The sequence below is a fragment of the Zonotrichia leucophrys genome, chromosome 2 (assembly GCF_028769735.1).
Source record: "Zonotrichia leucophrys gambelii isolate GWCS_2022_RI chromosome 2, RI_Zleu_2.0, whole genome shotgun sequence".
NCBI classification, from domain to species: Eukaryota; Metazoa; Chordata; class Aves; order Passeriformes; family Passerellidae; genus Zonotrichia; species Zonotrichia leucophrys.
In genome coordinates this window covers 22219312-22237348 of record NC_088171.1, presented here as the reverse complement: position 1 = coordinate 22237348, position 18037 = coordinate 22219312, and the positions used below count along the sequence as shown (strand labels likewise).

Below are 18037 nucleotides of genomic sequence, written 5' to 3'. Positions count from 1 at the left end.
GCTGGCCTGGCACCTCCAGTGGGTGCCATAATAGAGGGCTTGGCCTCCTTAAGGCCTCACACATTTTGATGGCCACTACCAGGACGCTGATCTGTGTACAGAGAAGGGATAAACCCCTCTGCATTTCTGTAGTGCAGTTCTCTCTTTCTGTGCTGAAGGGGGAAGAATGCTCTATTTCCCCTACCCACCTTCAAATGCTCACTTAAAAGGCAAGCTGCATCATGTACTTGTGATTCCTCGTCCTTAAAATAAGTCTCCTGCTTGTAATTCCCAAAATCGTGCTTTTCATTAGATGCCACTTAGGATTATGCAACAGCATTTTGGATGACAGTCATCTGAACACTCAGCAGTGAGTACAGAACACACAGAAGAGGTACTGCGGCTGTTTGTTGCTTTTATAATACATTAAAGATCCTGATGATTTCTTCTGTGTTCCTTAGATTATCCACCTGTGCAAACCCTCTACACATAAGAATGGCTTTTTTGAGTATTTATTTCCTCCCTACTACTGATTTTTCCTTTGTAAGACCACCATCTTAGGCTAATAATAAATCTACCTGAATACAATGAAAGGTTTAGAAGAATACACGATTGAGAGGATTTCTAGATCTAGATGACTGCTACTGCCAGATGCCAACTGTATTTGCAACCAAACTGAATTTGTTTAGGGTAAAGGAATTACTGATGTAATTATCAGTTTTCCAAGTATCATTTCCAGTCTGTAGAGGGTAGCAATAATCTGTTATTTCATAAAGAAAGTCAAACAAGGCAAGTATTTTTGATTTACAGTACTAAAAAGATCAAAATCTGTGTACACAGATTTGCATGCATTTATAACTGATGTTGGGGAACACCTTCATGTAGTCATTAATTTACTTCTCTTAGGGAAACATTTTCAGGAAAAATAGAATGGAATTGTCCACAGTTCTGTGGAGTTTCTGGAAAATCTAGGAAAAGTAGATTTATTTTTCTCCACTAACACGGCCACTAACCCTTCAGATTATCTATCCATGCAATTTCAGGGAAGATGTTGTACTAATAGCCCTGAAGGTGAAAAATAGCCCTTAAGGTCACAAATTGTCTCTAAAATGCCATTGGGTTAAAAAAACCTCTAACCTTCAACCTTGTCATTTTTTCTTTTTCTACGAGATGTGGATGATGAGATTATGCACCAACTATTGAAATACACAAAAATGTGAAATAAAACTTCAACAGAGATATAAAGCACTGATTAAAAAGAAAAGGAAGGACCAGAGTGATGAATACATTAAGTTTCCCACATTTTTCTTACCATCTCCAAGCCCTTTAAATTCACACACAAGCAGAGCGCAGACATGTAATTCAGCCAGATTCGGTGCCTCCCATGTCTATTTCTACAGCAGGAGCTGTTACGGATCCCCTCACTAGGGGGAACTTGAGTCCAGCACGCCTTCCCCACGCGGTGCTGCAGCAAGGAGCGCAGCCCTCCCGAAAAGCCTTTGCTCGGAAATACTCGGCATCATGCAGCCATCAAGAAGCTCTGAGAGGCTGCAGGCTCATCCCTGTGAGCAGAGCTCTGCTGCCGTCCTGCCAAACGAGCAGCAGCTCAGGTTGCTCATACTGGAGCTTATTTTATCACTTATTTGTGATGGAAGCAAAGGAGAGTCTACTGCACAAGACTCAGACAGGATTCACACCTGTCTGCTGCTCACTTAGTTCACCTGCTCTTGGTAACCACTGGACATACTCCAAGCAATGTGCTGGTCTGCATAAATTAAGGAAAAATGTAATTCCATCTCTCTGTTATGGATAGTTAAGATATTTCAAGTGCATAAAAGATATACCCAATATTGGTCATCTTTAAACAAAAGAGATGCAACTTTTGTTGACCATACCCTACAAATTGGTGTATTTAATAATAATAATAACAACTTTTAAATGGCACTGCCCCAAGTTTCTTCATCAGGGCAACACCAAGTGTGGGTTCCTCTGAACCATGAGAACCATCTCATTGTCAGCCCTTTTTTTGATACTTTCATTGTCCAACACTTCAGTGCTAAATCTGCCTCGTAAAGTTTCACCATCTCTTACCAGTAGTCCCCTAACAAAACAGAGCATCCTCCCACATCATGGGATGAAGAAAGCAAAGAACTCCATCCTTTACAACAGCAGCAACAAAACAGGTTTGAGTGGAAACAGTTGAAAACACAAAGTCCTGTATTGTTTCTTTTGTGATCAAATACCTGAAAGCCAACCTGGTATTACTGGAGGGAACTGACATACCTCCAGTATTCTGCAAATGCATCAGCATTTCCAGGTCTCTCATATTTCATCCTTTATAGGTTCTAATTTCCTGGTTGCTTTTCAAGTATCACTAAACAAGCAGTGTTCTTGCAGCTCCTTACATGCAATGCCTTGCTGTAGTGACTAATGTTGGACCTTCTATTGAGCAAAACCCACTTGCCTGGTTGTGACTGGCTGTGCTCCCACCCTTTCACACTGCCTTACGTGACCAAGAATTCATTGCTGTGCAGCCTTGAGAAGGAATTCCCTATCCTGCCTCAGAGTCCTCCTTGGAGTGGAAAACAAGATGTTTTCCTGTTCTAAAAATGAAGCTCATTACCCCCTATGTCCTCACACACTCGCTGCTGTAAGCAAAGGAGGAGACTGGGGCAGTCAGTAAAGATCTTCGTCCATTTTCCAATCAATTCCTGTGCAGTAGCCTGCAAATGGAAGAAGAGCAAGCAGCATTCATTCTTTCTGTTGGCAGGATTACAACTGCAGAACTTAGAAGGGAAGAGAGGTCTTACCTCCCTGTATGCTGTGTTCTAAAAATTAAATTTGTTATTTTTCTAAATATCCTGCAACATGTACTTCCCCCTACCAAAGTCAGCAAAGTCAATGACTTTCACTGCTTGTTAATATTTATACTTGATTTGTAATAATTGTTAAGTAAAAACAATACAGGATTATTAAAAAAACACCAAAACAACAAACCAGTAAGAAGAGCTGGATGTAATGGAAGTGATAACTTTTGTTCAAGACTGTGTTGTTCCAAAGAAAACTTGCCCATGTCTCTTTGGAGCAGAAACAGCAAGCTCAGTACAGTTTGTAAGCACTGCATGATTTGGGCCAATTCACCATTAATTCTTAAAGACTTTCTGGTGCTTCATGGAAAACTTCTATATATAGATAGATTCTTGCTTACAGATCAATTTTACATTTCTCTTCCTCTTTTTCCTCTCTTACTGCTCAGTGGAGCCAACACGCTGATCCAAGATTCAAGTCAGGGGAGCTGTCTGGCTCAAGCCAACATCAGGGGGAGAACCTAGACACTTAATGCTTTTCTCACCAAAATTATATTGCCTCTTACTGACTTTTTGGAATAAATGATGTAATTTAACAAAGTTATTCTTCATTCTTTCTTAAAAAGCTTTAGAAGCATCTACTCATTACTCTTTCATGTATGGAACTCAAAAGCAAGGTAAGAGAACAGCAAAGAATATAGAGATCAGAGTACTTTAAAGATAAACAAATCAAAAAATTATCAGATAAAGAAAGCTGATATCCATCTGACTGCAAGAATATCAGAGAAGTTAAAGATTTCAGCAGAGCAGGAGAGATAAATTCTGCTAGAGAGAAGCATCTTAATACTTTGCAGTAACTTTGATTGTGATGAACACACCCATTAATCTCAGGCAGCTTTTAGGACGGGCTAATGGAGGCCAGACGGGGCCTCCACTGAACAAATTTAACAAAAAATGGTTTGCACATTAAATCCCTATTTCAAGACACATTCAGCATTAAACTTTTTGTAATTTAATTTGGTATAGTTCTAAAACAGACTGAAAAATGGCACGTTCAGCAAGGAGAGTGCCCAGGTGGCAGCAATTGCAGAGAAGCCATTGAAGAACAGCTATTCCAGACAATCCCCCTGCACAGGCAGGTCACTGCAGGTGTGGCTGGTTTGCCCAGAAAAGAGATGTCCTGTTGTCTTCAAGCCCATCAACTACTCCATGTGACAGCTTGCTGGAACCAGGCAGCACGAATGGACACGATGCCTCTGAGTAAGACATTCCTTCCATATTTTAAAGGTAGGCTTTATTATTTTAAATTGATTTCTGTAGTGAAATCCAGGGAATTGTATGACCCCCTCTGGCTTCCACGTGTGTGACAGTGCATGCTGACAATCCCCTGCTGCTCCAGCTCAGCAAATGGCAAACTTCCCACTGGCCTTGGTGAGGCAGGAGTGCCCCACAGCACCCTCTGCCCCAGGGAGAGGTGCATGGGACTCTTGCTACAGCCACGGAGAAGGAGAACAACCTCCCCTCCTGTGATCTGCCTGCGAGGGGAGTTCTCTTGCTGCCACCCCAGCACAGAACCTGGCTCTCTGGGGGGATGCATAATGCTGCTTGCTTCAGGTTTAACTTTCCAAGCTGACCATCTCAGAGCCTTCCAGATCACCACTGCTGCAGGGACTTCTGCTGACACTGACTGTACTTTCTTTCTATGACTGACCAAAATAGTTCTATTAAATGACTGTCAGATGGGTGTGCTGCAGCCAGCAGCCTCCCCCAAGGACAGTCATAAAGCCTAAATATTGTGTTTAAATATATGGTAGCTATGGTGGTTTAGTTCCATAAATTACTTTTACATGTGAGCTTTTGGTAGAAATTCTTCCATTGATCAAATACTGTTTGCTTTTCATTTTGTTTCTTTTAACTGGCAATATGATCATCCAATCCCACTCAAGCAGGAAACCAAAGCTGTGTGATTTACAACATGAATTATTTCCATCCAAGAGCTTTGACAAATAAGAGGATTTAATTAGTAAGAAACAAAATTAAACATAATCCCAAATAATATGAGTTTATTTTTAGTCACAAGATGATCTTCCCTGGAAAAAAGCACTTTGGAAAGAAAAGAAAGGTACTTTTAACGGTACTGCTTAATAGTATAGATGTTTTAAATAAATATTCCTTAATGAGAAGTGCTTCTCTTTCAGCATGGATCACTTTTGTGCTGTCTACAATGTCTCCTAAGATTGCCCTGCTTAGGCAGAGATTCGTGGCTGAACAGAGATCTATGTGTCAAAAGGAATGAGGAAGGTTGTTATCAGACAGTGTAGGACAGCAAAGGATATTCAAAACATACTAAAAGTGCTTCTAGAAGTAATTGATTTAGACACTGCAAATGGCAGTGTTATTATGAAGAGTTAATCAAGGGCAAGTTTGTGAAAAGAACTTCCTAAAGCATGTTATGACATACATAAATTGTAGCTTTTCATTCTACCAGTTGAAAGCTGCTTATCAGATTTCTTCTTCTAACTGAAAATCACCTCTAATCTGTATCAGGAGGGGAAGTTTTACTTGAGAGGGACGGGATTTTTGGTTTTACTTTTGTTCATTTTCTAAAAAGCTAAAAGCCTGAAATGGAAGTTGAAAATTCCTTCCTGAATATTGGTGGAGCTTACTCTTCTCCTTACCTTCCCCCAATACACATGGGTTTAAAAATTCATAGTATTTAAGTTAATATTACAATTTTGTTTTCAGGGTTGCTAGGCAACATCAAAAAATAAACGTCCCTGCTCTGAGAGCCCAGTACTCTCATTATTCTTCCACTCTTACAGAATTTGTTACACAACCCTTCCAGGGCTAAATCCTGCTCCTGTTCTAGCAGCACCACCATTATTTTGTTAACTAAAAGGGAAATGCTTTTACCATTCTACCTTGAAGATTTTGGGAAGGAAATCAACGAGTTCAATTTATTGTTTGTGCCTGAGAAGCTCTGTGGGTTTTTCCATCTCTTCTCATTTTTCCCCTCAAATCACCTGTCAAGTGTTTAACAAAAGAACACACCAGTTTTCATTATTTAATAATCTTAATTATATCTGGGCAGAAGGCAGGGCACATTGTACACAGAACTGCTCACATTGCTTTGGTCCCCTCAGAGTATTTCCTTCCAGAATGCCAGAACAGAAATTACTTATTAAAGAAATGACTTCCATCCATAATTACTGGTTAATAATTGTATTTCAAAAAGAAAAGCTTAGTTATGCCTGTTGGACCACCATCCCTAGTTACTGGTATACATGAAAGATACTGCCTTTAGAATTTGCTTTACCACCTTATTAATCATATCCAGTCAGTTACTGACAAAATTATTAGAACATGTAATAAATAAATGCACATGCACAAAACACTGCATGCCTTTTCCTTCCTTCAGCCTCACATCACACTCACATTCTGTTTCTATTTTTCAAACTGGAAGTGGAAGCAGAGGCACACTGGGATTTGATCTAACATTGCAAGGCTGCAGAGGGAGGGGTTCCCAGGTCCTCAGCCCCTCCAGCCCCATCCCAGCACTACCCACTCCTGCCTGGATTCCCACCAGGTCTTCTTCAACTGAGGCAGTTGCATAAGCACAAAGGTTTTCTCCATTTCAGAAGCTTTGATGCCTGCCTCTTCCCACTTTTTCCTGCCATGGCTTCTATAGGTGGAGCTATAGGGCTGTCTACATGACACTACATTATTAAAACCTGCTCCCAAAAGCCAGGGATCTGTTTCCAGTTTTATTTCCTTGCCTACATATTAGTAGATTATTTGCACAAAGATCACTGTACTTTGGCACCAATGTGATTCCTTCAATGTTCCCTGAAGAATCACCTTCCTGCCATACCTCATCTGCTTTGCTATAAATGCAGCTCAAATGGTGTACAAGGTGGCAGAGGATTAAACAATCCATTAATGCTCTTTCATATATGTAATTCACAACATCCATTTTGAAAATACACACTAATAAATAAGCACAGCTGTCTCCTATGATTCTCTCCAGAGGAATCATGAGAACATACCTCAGTGAGCTACATTGTGAAGCATCAGAGGAAGAGCTTCTTTTCCTTTCAATGCTGAGCTCTGTCTCATATTCTGAAATGGTATCTGCACCTATTATGTCGACACTGTACATGGTAAAAAGCTGGGTTTGGTAGCTGCCATTTCTATGGCAACATACAAAATATGAAAATCTTTGAGAGCAGTTAGTCAAGAACCTGTATTCTTTAGTGTATTCAGTCTTTAAGAATAATTTAAGCTTTCCAGTTGAGATTAAAAAGGAAGTCAAAATCAAATAGTCAAGGAATTTTTAAACTACAGAAATAGCTTAACCTTTAACTTCTGTGATTCTCACCTTTGCAAACTAATCTCCATATCACCACTGAATCTGGTCTAGAACCACATGTTCTGGATCTGATTATACCAAGCTCAAACCTTTGGGGGTGAGAATGTGATTTCCTGAGCATGTCCATTTCTCATGCACAGAAAACCCTCTACAACTCATGGAGAAGTGTATGAAGTCCCAGGCCATGTGTGCAGCTGCACTGCACTCCAAATGCTGACCATCTCTCCAAGGTCAGAGGCACAAACTCATACCCAGGGTCAGATCAAGTGACAGGCTGCAAATGTTTCTGTTAAATTATTATTTTTTGTCAGTCAAACAGGGTTATGAATGTGGTGGGAGTCAGAAATTGATCAAATTCACAACAAAAAGAAATGTTTTCTTTTTAAACTAAAAGACAGTATTTTCTTTGGGCGGATTATCGCTGCTACCACATGGGAAGCTTAAATCCAAGATTTTAATAAATCATCTTATTTGCAAACAATGCCCAGTGAACTGGACCAGTAGATGTACAGTAATCTGCTTACATTTTCTGCCTGACAGTAGCTGTCGCTCTCTCCCTATAAATACTATGAACAAAAAACAAGCATGAGTTCACCTCTATGAAATTGCAGTCAAGTTTAAGTAGGCACCAATACTGCTTACACATAAGTATATCCTCATGACTTCTTTTGAGCACAGAAAACATTCTCTTGATTTTGCTGAGGAAGGAACATCTGGAAATTCTGGTTCTACAAAAATCAATACAAATTTTACCACTGACAGCAGAACGTTACCCAGAAAAAACAAGTACCAGACTTTTTAATGCATTTAGAAATCTATTATGGCATTAAATGCAGTCAGAAAGGAGCAACCAAGAAGAGGAGAGTACACAAAGCATTGTTTTTTATGAAGTTACAAAGAGTTCCCCAAGATACTTTTCTCCATATTCTGCCATCACTTTTCATGAACTCATGGCTGAAATTTCAGTCACTGGGAAAACATCCTCCTCTGCAAAGAAGCCAATCATTGAAAGACAACAAGGTCATGTCCAAGATGTACAACAAGTGTTTGGGGAGAAGGAAGAACAGAGACACTGTATTCTGAACTTCATTTACATGTAGTGCACAAGAAATAACATATTTTAAGGAGGATGAACAAAAGGACTAAGGATTAACCCTTCCACTACTGAGTCCAGAGTCCTTTGCCACACAACTGAAAACAGTGTTGAGAATATTTTCCTACTATTAAATGGGAATAATTAACTAGCAGCTGCATCATATTAACAAATCTCATTTTCATATTATGCACACTGGAATATTTGGTAGAATTTTGAAGTCCTTCATACAGCTCCAGATGTGGATCTAGAGGTCTAGGTGCAACATAATGCTGTCATACCACATGGAATGAAACAGAGGACTTAAAATGGAGAATGCTGGACTTAACAGTTTTGCTCCCTGAATCCAATGAAAACCAGACACCTTAACATAAAACATAAACCATTTAAATGGGGGCTGAGGAGAATACAGCTGAGCAAGTGCTGTGTTATTCAGCCCAGCTGGTGGGAGCTGGAGATGACACAGGAGGCAGAAAGTTTCATTTCTACTGGGATCTGTGGTATTTCTGACTTAAGAGGACAAGGCTAGAGAGAAGTTTTGAACACAAATTTGGTATCCAAAAATAGAGAGATTAATTATACTGCTGTAAATCCTACTGACATCAAGGCAAATACACACAGAAGAAGTCATGATCCCAACCATCTGTTTATGGATAAAGACAAAATTATTTTTTCAGCCCCCTCAGATTTTGAGAAATCCAACACAGCACTTGTTAGGGGGAAAAAACTCCAAACCCCAGAAAGCCCCACTGAGCACTCTTGATTATAGAAATGAGAATCCCTGTCTCTATGTCCAAAGCTTTTAAGTGCATACCATGAAATAAAACCACTGTCCCATGGTAGTGTGAAACACAAGATGTGGACATGTCCACAGCATGGAGGGATTAAGTTGCATTTCAGCATGTAATGTCTCTGTAACATCAATGCATCTGTGTTTATTACTGCCAACACTCAGAAATGCTGCAGGAAATGATGGTGGACCAGCACAAGAGCAAGGTTACGTGTATTCACTTACCCTCAAACACCTCCAGGGCATTGACAGCTGATCTTCATTTTATTAACTATTCAAAATGGTATTATTGCTTTAATTTGCTTGCTGTGCACACAAGGCAGTAGGTTTATTTCATAATGAAAAATCTCATTTGGAACAGTATGAAATAGATGCAGCAGATTGTCTTGTTTTGATGTCAGCCTGTGTTTTCTGGCTGCTTGTTTCATCAGTGTCAGTGGAGCCACTCTCAGCCTTAAGCAGACTATGCTGCTTCTCCTGCTTCTCTCCCAAGGATAGAAAGCATGGTCATGAAAATACAGATTGTTTATGGTAAACATCCTAAAAAGCCATTAGTTATTTTTGGCTGCCATAAGATGCAAATATGCCTCATTTTTGTGGAAACTACGAAAATCTCTGCACTTCCAGTCAGATGCCTCTGGGTTCATATTAGTTCATCATGAGTTCAGCAAAACGTATGAGATACTAAGAATTAAAATATCTCTGTAGTATTTCTGTCACTTCTCCACATCCTCTAAAAGTGAGAAGTACTTCTGCTTTTTAGAGCAGAAATTGTATTCCATGCAGTAATGATGGCAACCTCATGGACCCTAAATAAAAGCAATGGCTTGCATGAACAAGTGTCCCTGTACTGCTAACCCACAACAGAGAAGTGCTGTAAGTGCCTGGTAAGAGTCACAGTTTTCTGTCTGTGGCATTTACTCACTGTTCAGATAAAAGCATGAAAATTTAAGCCACTGGAAATCTGTTAAGGAGAGACCAAAGCATAACCAGCACTGAAAAAAGCAGCCATGAAATGAAAGACAAAATCAGAATAATAAAGCTAGAGGTCTTGTCCTGACAAGGCACAGATCAGGCAGTGCAAATGGGTTACAACAATCCTTATCTGCCAGCTGAGGATTTCTCCAGTATGGAGCCATCCCAGTCGTTATCCATCCATCCATCTCCCTTCACTGTCCAAGCACAAACAGGGATGTGGAATGACAGGATAGCACCATGTTCATGCTACATATGGCTACTTTGACAGAGCTTAGGGTGTTAAAGTAGCTTCCACAAGACAGTGTGGCTGCTCTACTTATTAAATTAAGCTACTCTAAATTGGTTGGGATGTGGCCAAAATTCTAATAGAACTGGCATGCTGCAGTCAGGGCTCAAAATGCATCTTTGTTCAACATCTTTGGCTGCACAGAAAGATGCTTACTTCAGCTGAAGTGTGAGCTGAAGCCTGAGCATATCCTCTTCAATACCTTGCTCTCCACAGCTTTGTGAAGCTAAGTGGCCTGACAAAGATGCATTTTGTTTAGCAGTCCTCATGCCTTCTCCTCCCAATAACACAAGTGCTCCTGTAGTTTGTCATGAATCAAGCAAGGCTGGACTTGTCTCAAGATTGGGAGCCTCAAGCCTGCAACACTAATTAGCTACTTATATTGCTTTATACTAATATATATGCTGCACACAATAGGGTAACTAGCTCTTTATATGCAAAATTAAAAGCCATATTCCATACTAAGAGAGAGCTTCTGTGGCCTCACTGCAGGGGCATGGAAATTTGGCCATAAATGAGAAAGCTACATAATCAAAATCAGAACCATTTACCTTCAATGAGTAACTAGCAATGAGACAGGCTGCAGTCTAGCACAGCTGACAGGAAGGACTGGGGAAGGACTGCTTCTTATGGGGAAAGTAAACTTAATCTTCTCTGCTTTGTTTTTTCTTTTTTTTTTTTTTTTAACAAGGGAAAACAAAACAGTTTCCATAAGAATTATTCAATTTCAGGAAAAATGTAGTGAAATTTATTGCCAGGTCAGCACAAGAGAAGTGTAATTTCCACAGTTAAGGGAAAAGCCAAATCCATTCATTGCACTCTTTTTCTACTATTCTACTTTATATCATATTCAAATTTACTCTTCACTAAAACATACTGATTTACCCTGTAATACAGGCAACTTCTGACAGAAGATTCATAGGCATGCTGTTTGAAAATACATCCTTTTTTTTCAACAAACAGAGGAAGGTAATAAACAAAACCATTATTTCCCCCTTCACCTCTGTCTTCCTCCCTTCCTCCAACATGCTGCTTTCCTGTCTCTTCCTCTACTTCTAGGTGTGATCATCAGCTGGCTCAAAACATTTGCTTGCAGGACAAACCTCCCCTGATTGTCCATACAGACACATATTTCTGGCTCCTTTTTGTCTCAGCATTTACCTCTCTCACCTTCCATTCTCCTTTCTCTTAGCAATCATCTGGTACATATTTCAGAGGGCACAGTACAGTAACTGAAGGGGGATCACCAAGACAAGACATAGGCATTCCTTTGCCCTTTAAAATCTGAAGCTGTAAAGAAGGCCAGTACAGTGTACCAGCCAGCAACAAAATAAAGAAAATAAATTTTAAAAAGCGCCTAAAACATATATTTCTGAAAAAACTCCTGTTCACAATGGCAAATGCTATTCTGTAATACAAAAATTTGAGTGCATTGTACAAATTTTACTAATTAGTCATTCTGTCCTTTCAAAATATTTCATTAGTTTTTCTTTTTAAAAATTAATTTAAATAATTTACACGTATTTTCCTGACAGTATTAGAAAATCTCAAAGTGATTTAAAAAGAAGTCAGTACTATATTTCCTATCTGGCAGGCAGGAAACAGAGCCTGAGCCAAGAGGGGGACCCAAGGTCAGACAGCTGGCTGCTGGCAAAGACAAGGCAAGTTTCCATTTCTACACACTTCCAATTCAATGCTGTAGTGAATATGTCTCTCTTCTTCTCAGTCTGTGGGTGAACTGCAGTTCTCTCAAGTTTTTAAAGAAAATATTTATTAATATTTTAAAAACGGTACATTTACAAAAACTTTTGGTTAAAATTGGCACACAATGCTAAGTATATTTGCATATATACCATATATTACTTGATCAGTAAAACTCAATTGTTATTGTAAATCAAAGGCGACTTGGACAAAGGGGAGAGAGAAAGATGCATCTGACTCCACCATCAGATGGCTAAAGAATTACTTTATTATACCATACTATGTACATTGTATCTAAACAATCCACCCTGCACTCACTCTTGCTCAGCACTGCAAGACAGCTCATCTCTGATTCGCTCCTGACTGTCCTGTGACAGTCTGACACACACACACTTCTTGGCCCTGATAGGCCAAGGGAACAAAACATCCTCACTTTGGGTAAACAATCTCCATATTGCATTCTACTTTAGCACAACACAGGCACAGCAAGCAAGACAAGAATTGTGTTTTCCTTCTTCTCTGCTTGTCTCACAGCTTCTCTCTGTTCAGAGGGCATGTGAATACCACAAATTGTCTTTTCTTTTAGACAGAAAACAAAAGCCATCTAGGGAGGCACAACGAGACGTTACCTACCAAATTTTTGGTCAAACCTCCATGCTGGGACGTGTGCATTGTGTTTCAGGTTGCTGTTTGCTGGCAGAGGCACTGTTACGTAGATGGGGCCGTTGACGGGGACGGGGCTGCCATCACTGCTCAGGAGGTGGACGCTGACGGCAGTGACAGGGGTGAGGTCGTACCTGGTGCTGTTTCCTGACAAAAGAGTGAATGAACACTGTCACTACAGCAGGTGCACAGCTCAAGGGACACCCGTGTGCTTCCACACCACAGTACTGCATCAACGTAATTCTCAAGGGATAGGAGCAGCAATTTCCTCCCTGCCTTGCAAAAGGACTTTAAACCAACCAGCCAGCCAACCAACAACCCTCCCCCTGCCAAAAAGACCAAACCCAAGCCACAAAATTGAAGGAAAATGTATATGGTCTATTTTTCACCTAATTTTGGAAAAACATGAAGACAAAAAAACTACAGTGTAAAAATCTCCTGCATGTATTTTTTCATGTTAATTCATCTTAAATAAACCTGTATGAGTAACACAGTTTCATGGCACAAAAAAAAAAAAAAAAAAAACAAGTCTTTATTGTGACCTCAAATGTCCACATTGTTAACTAACAAACACCAAAATAACCAGTGGCACCTTACAAATGATCAGTCACACGTTAAAGAATGCCAAGTTGCATTTCCTTTGGCCTTTCATTGCAAAGAGCCATGCTAAATGGATTATTAGCATATACTCTTTATGTTTAAACTGGATGCCAATGAATGTTATTTCATGACAACATACTTCTAAAAAGCATTATAAGCCTTCAATGATTTAACCAAACGAATCAATGACAGGGATAAATATCACAGATATATATTTAAAGGTGAAAAAAATCCTCTTGAATTTTAAAACCGAGATCTGGAGCTCAAAGCAATAGCAAGAGTAGTTCAAAATGGAAGAGATGGAGCTTCCAGTTTTGCAAGGGGCTAAGCCTGGTGCCTTAGGCTGCACACTGCTGTGAGGGCATATTCACAGCCACTACATGGCCTTTGGGTCTCCTCAGGTATCCAGTGTTCAATAGGATGAGTATATTTGAGGGAATGGTGGGAAAGCATTGAGACCTTTATGATTTCTCATAACTCTGGTTAAATCTTGAGGAATGGCCTTTATTAAATTTGATGTCTCTGAGTAACAGCTCACCAAATAAAGACATCACCTGGAAATGGGTTGGGAAGTGATAAAGCGAAGGGGAAAAAAGGTGACAAAACTTTGTAGAATTTTAAATTCCTTGGATTTTGCAAGACTGCCAAACTGAAGAAATGGAAAATAACCAGAAGTAATGTTGCATGGGGTTCATTTATGAAAGCATCTAGTCTGATGCACACTTTGCCCAGATTTCCAGGTGAGTGTCACTGTGACACAGCTGATGTACAAGTGACACACATGCTGCCCTCACTGTGAACAGAGGGGCAGATGCTGACCTCACAGAGGGATTAAAGTATTGAGAAAGCAGGTACTCTGAAGGTGGCCTGGTAGGAGAGACACAGAGCTAGCAGATTAAAAACAGACAAGCTTTGAAAATTCAGCTAGGATGTAGGGGAAGGTTGCCAGCATACCCATGCATCTGTAAATACAGACTCCAATGATAAACAATATTGCCTCCTTAACACTTTAGAATATAAAACAGCAAGACAGAGGAAGCAACTGGTGAGGGAAAAGTTGTTTCTTTATTCCTGATCATTCACTATACTGCCTCTGCCATGCACCTATAACTTCTGTCAGATTGATGTCTGACCCCAGGACTTAGGCCACTAATGTTCTCAGGCTGGTATTAGAGAAATTCCCCTTGCCAAGTACTGTGTCCTGATGATATCCTTGTGTATACAAATTCCAAATGAAAAATTGTATAACTTCAGATTTTAGATTCATATAAAGAATTAAATAATGTTTTATAGTTTGCATCTTTTTATATATTGAAAGTTTTGAATTTTTTTATTACTGTCTTGATATAGCATATATCTGTAAAAATTACTTTTCAGTCCCAGAAAAAGCATTCAGATGGTGAAACACAATTTTTAATTAAGATGCGTTAATACTTTGCTGAGCACTGGACTGAACAATTTATATTAGAAGAGGAAGAAATTTCTGAAATTCACTGACCTCTAGCAAGAAGAAATAATTTTCCAGTTTGCCACCTTGTACAGTATGTTAATGCTTATTAAAAAGATAAAATGTTTCTCTTTTTTGTTGTGATGGCAAATTAAAATCAATGCCTATAAAACTCTTGCATGCTATAAAACTGATAAGCACACACACAGATTAAATGGGAATGGACTTCGATAAATGTCAGCTTTCATTTATTTCTTGTCACTTTTGACATCTGGTGACCTGTAAAGAGCTTTAAAAAGAATCAGATATAATTCACTGTCAGTTCAGACATGACTCATTATAAAGAAACAAGCAGTCACAAAAAGCAAGAGGAGTAATGGTTATCAGCCAGCTTGGTCCATTGAGGCAGATGATGGACAGTTTTGTTTAGTTGGGTTAACCTAATCACCTGCTTTTTAACTGGTGATTAATATGAACAATAACCTAACACTATAGAGGCTTGTCACTACTTGCAGTGAAATTCTTCCAATTTTTAAGTTTACAACATGCTGATTCATGCGATGAATTATCACTGCTCTGTATTACAATTCAACACCCAGTTGGGATTTTATGAAAAATGCTGAACTCATAGAGAAAAGGTTTTAGCTAAAACTACTATAAAAGCCACTCTGGACAAATACTGAGGGACCTAAATGGAAGGACCTCACCAAAATACTACAGACATGTAAATAAACTGTGGAAAAACAGATAAGGAATTGTGGGGAAAGAGAGGAGGGACAGAGGGAAGAGACAGTATTCTGCAGAATTCCAAAATTTCCCATGCAAATCAATGCTAAGTTTTTTTAGAATTCTAAAATTTGTAAATATTCTTTTTCTCTTGAGAACAAAAATATTAAAAAATCTCCAGCAGGTGTTGACCTCATTTTTTATGCTTTCAAAAGTTTTCCAGGCCAAGTCTTCACTAAGTCACTTGCAGATGTAGAAAGGGATGTTAATTCAATTTCAGGATTTTAAAGTCTCATGTTTCCACATCAGGAGAGGCTTCTACTAGAGACAGAGGACATTTCACTTGTACTATACTGCATAATAAAATCCATTGTATTTGCAGTCTGTTTTACATTGAATACCACATTGAATACCACAGTATTCAGAAAACAAGGCTTTTCTCAGTCTCTTAAACACCATTTCTCTGCCAGTCATTTTGGTCTTTTACATCACAGTTTTACCTGAAAACTAAAAATCAAATCCAGGGTCCCTGTGCTCAAGCAGAAAGGTTTATGTCATGCAAGAATACAGAAGACTAAAACCTAAGGCTGCATTAATCTGCTTTATAGGGGGCTAGGAGGTAAAACAGGAGAAAGACAATACCCTGCTTGTGCAGTTCCCATGAGATGGGATCATCTGAAGCCTTGGCAAGACCTGTGATCACTAAATAAATGCAAGAATGGGAAGTTGGGTTGCTGAGTACTTAGGAAAGAGGAATCTCACACACATTGCCAACAGTTTGTTCAGTTGGTTTACAGATAAAAAGAAAGGGGATGAGGAAGTAGACAAAAGAGGGAGATCAAATGCATTCCTTAATTTTAAAAAAGATAAACAGGTTTTGATCATGTCTGAGTATGAAAAGTAGATAAAACTGAAGGTTGAAGATGAGAATAGGAAAATGACAGGGAGGTAGGATGAGATAGGATAAGATGTACTCACTGGAGCAGACAGAAGGATTGGAGTAAGGTTGCAGACACATTTCTTGTTGTAATAGAAAAGGAGATGTGCAGATTTGTACAAAGGGAGGAGGGGGGAAGCCAGCAAGCTACCGTTTACACACATGACCTAGCATTCAAAGACACTTAGATCAACACATCACAAGTAAATGCATCCTCAGAAACAGCAGGGAGAGACCTCAAGGGGATATTCAGGCTGCTTCAAAGGAGGCTCAGCTATGCCTCTGCCATCCTCACAGGTGACTGTCTAACTCTGTCCAGCACCTCAAACAAGTAATTCTACAGCTTAAACTATCCTCACCACAGCAAGGTTCTCCTAATCACTAGTCTGAATCTCTCTTGCTACCCTGCATGGCCACTGATATCTTTCTAACCCATTACAGGCACAGAAAATAAATTACTCTCCTTTTCACACCATCCTTTTAAGAATTTGAAGGCTCCTGCTCTTTATTCTGCTATTCTTCTCTTTCCTATGAAACACCAATTATTTCACACAAGACTGAATGAAAAGTGGAAAAAGACTAGCAGGCAGTTGCAGTCATAAAAATGTATTACAACTTTGAATTTAACAGTGATTGTGTTTCTACTATGAATATTCATTGTTTTCTCTTTGGTGCTAGACGAATTTGCACATTTTGGCTACATCCAAAAGTATCCACAAAGCCATTGAAACAACACAGTACTAAATTCTTGATATGTAGGCATTTTATTTACTTTTAGAAAAAAAGATTAAGAATTTTATTGCATCTTCAGGTTAAATTCTCTCTTGTTCCTTCACATTAATTTCCATCTTTTATGTGCACATGCAGTGAATTTGGACACTCAGCTCTGAACTAAAAGTGTGACCAACTTCTCTGATCTCCCAAGGAGTTTTCATCTTTGCTATTCAGTAGCCCCATTTAAGGCATAGGAGACCTTGCCCTCTTGCTCACTAGAACAGCATATTGGTAGGGCAGTTTAAAATGTCATGTCAACCAAATTTGAAAGAATGTTTGCTGGAATGGGGAATGGAAAAAATTATAGGATCAAAAGTCAAGCCCTGGACCAATATAAAATCAGAGCAAAAGCAAAGTAGTGGGTTACCTGTTCCATTTCCATCTAATCCCTGCAAATAAGGGAAACTGTCCACTTCCCAGGGTGAACTGGCTGCAGTCAGGTATGCTGTCAAATCACTGTAGCTAGTGTTCTCTGGTAATTTCACAGATCTTCTCTGAAAGTGAACTTGTGGCTGAGTCCGGGCACCTAAAAATATTAAAAATTACTTTATATCCAAGGTGGGCAGAATATTTAGGTGTTCATATTCATGAAAGCAATTTTACTTTTTTTTCACTATAAATTTCAGTAGCTTGAGAAGGACAAGACATCAGAAGGCTATTATGAAAGATGGAAAAACAGTATTTTCACATTTATTTTGCAGTTGCCATTATTTCTCCACAGGTATTCCAGAGCAAAATTGTGAAGGCACCTACTGTCAGTAGCTTTCCTGGCTATGTTGTTCCTCCTCCACTCCCATTGTATGCCTCTTTTAATTAGTATAACTGAAACTAAAAGTAAGTTCAGAGGTAGTGTATGTAAAAGCTTAGGAAAGCATCCAGCTCACCAT

At 39.2% G+C, this 18037-nt stretch overlaps 1 protein-coding gene across 1 annotated transcript in view; it reads right to left on the bottom strand.

Annotated features, from left to right (window-relative positions):
* The window catches only part of FAM171A1 (family with sequence similarity 171 member A1), an 86065-nt gene that overhangs the window by 7251 nt on the left and 60777 nt on the right, over nucleotides 1-18037 (bottom strand). Inside the window, exons 4-5 of the mRNA XM_064704213.1 lie at nucleotides 17518-17676; nucleotides 12637-12813 (exon numbers count right to left, since the gene is read on the bottom strand). Of these exons, the coding sequence (XP_064560283.1) occupies nucleotides 12637-12813; nucleotides 17518-17676 (336 nt within the window). The remainder of the gene's footprint in view (nucleotides 1-12636; nucleotides 12814-17517; nucleotides 17677-18037) is intronic.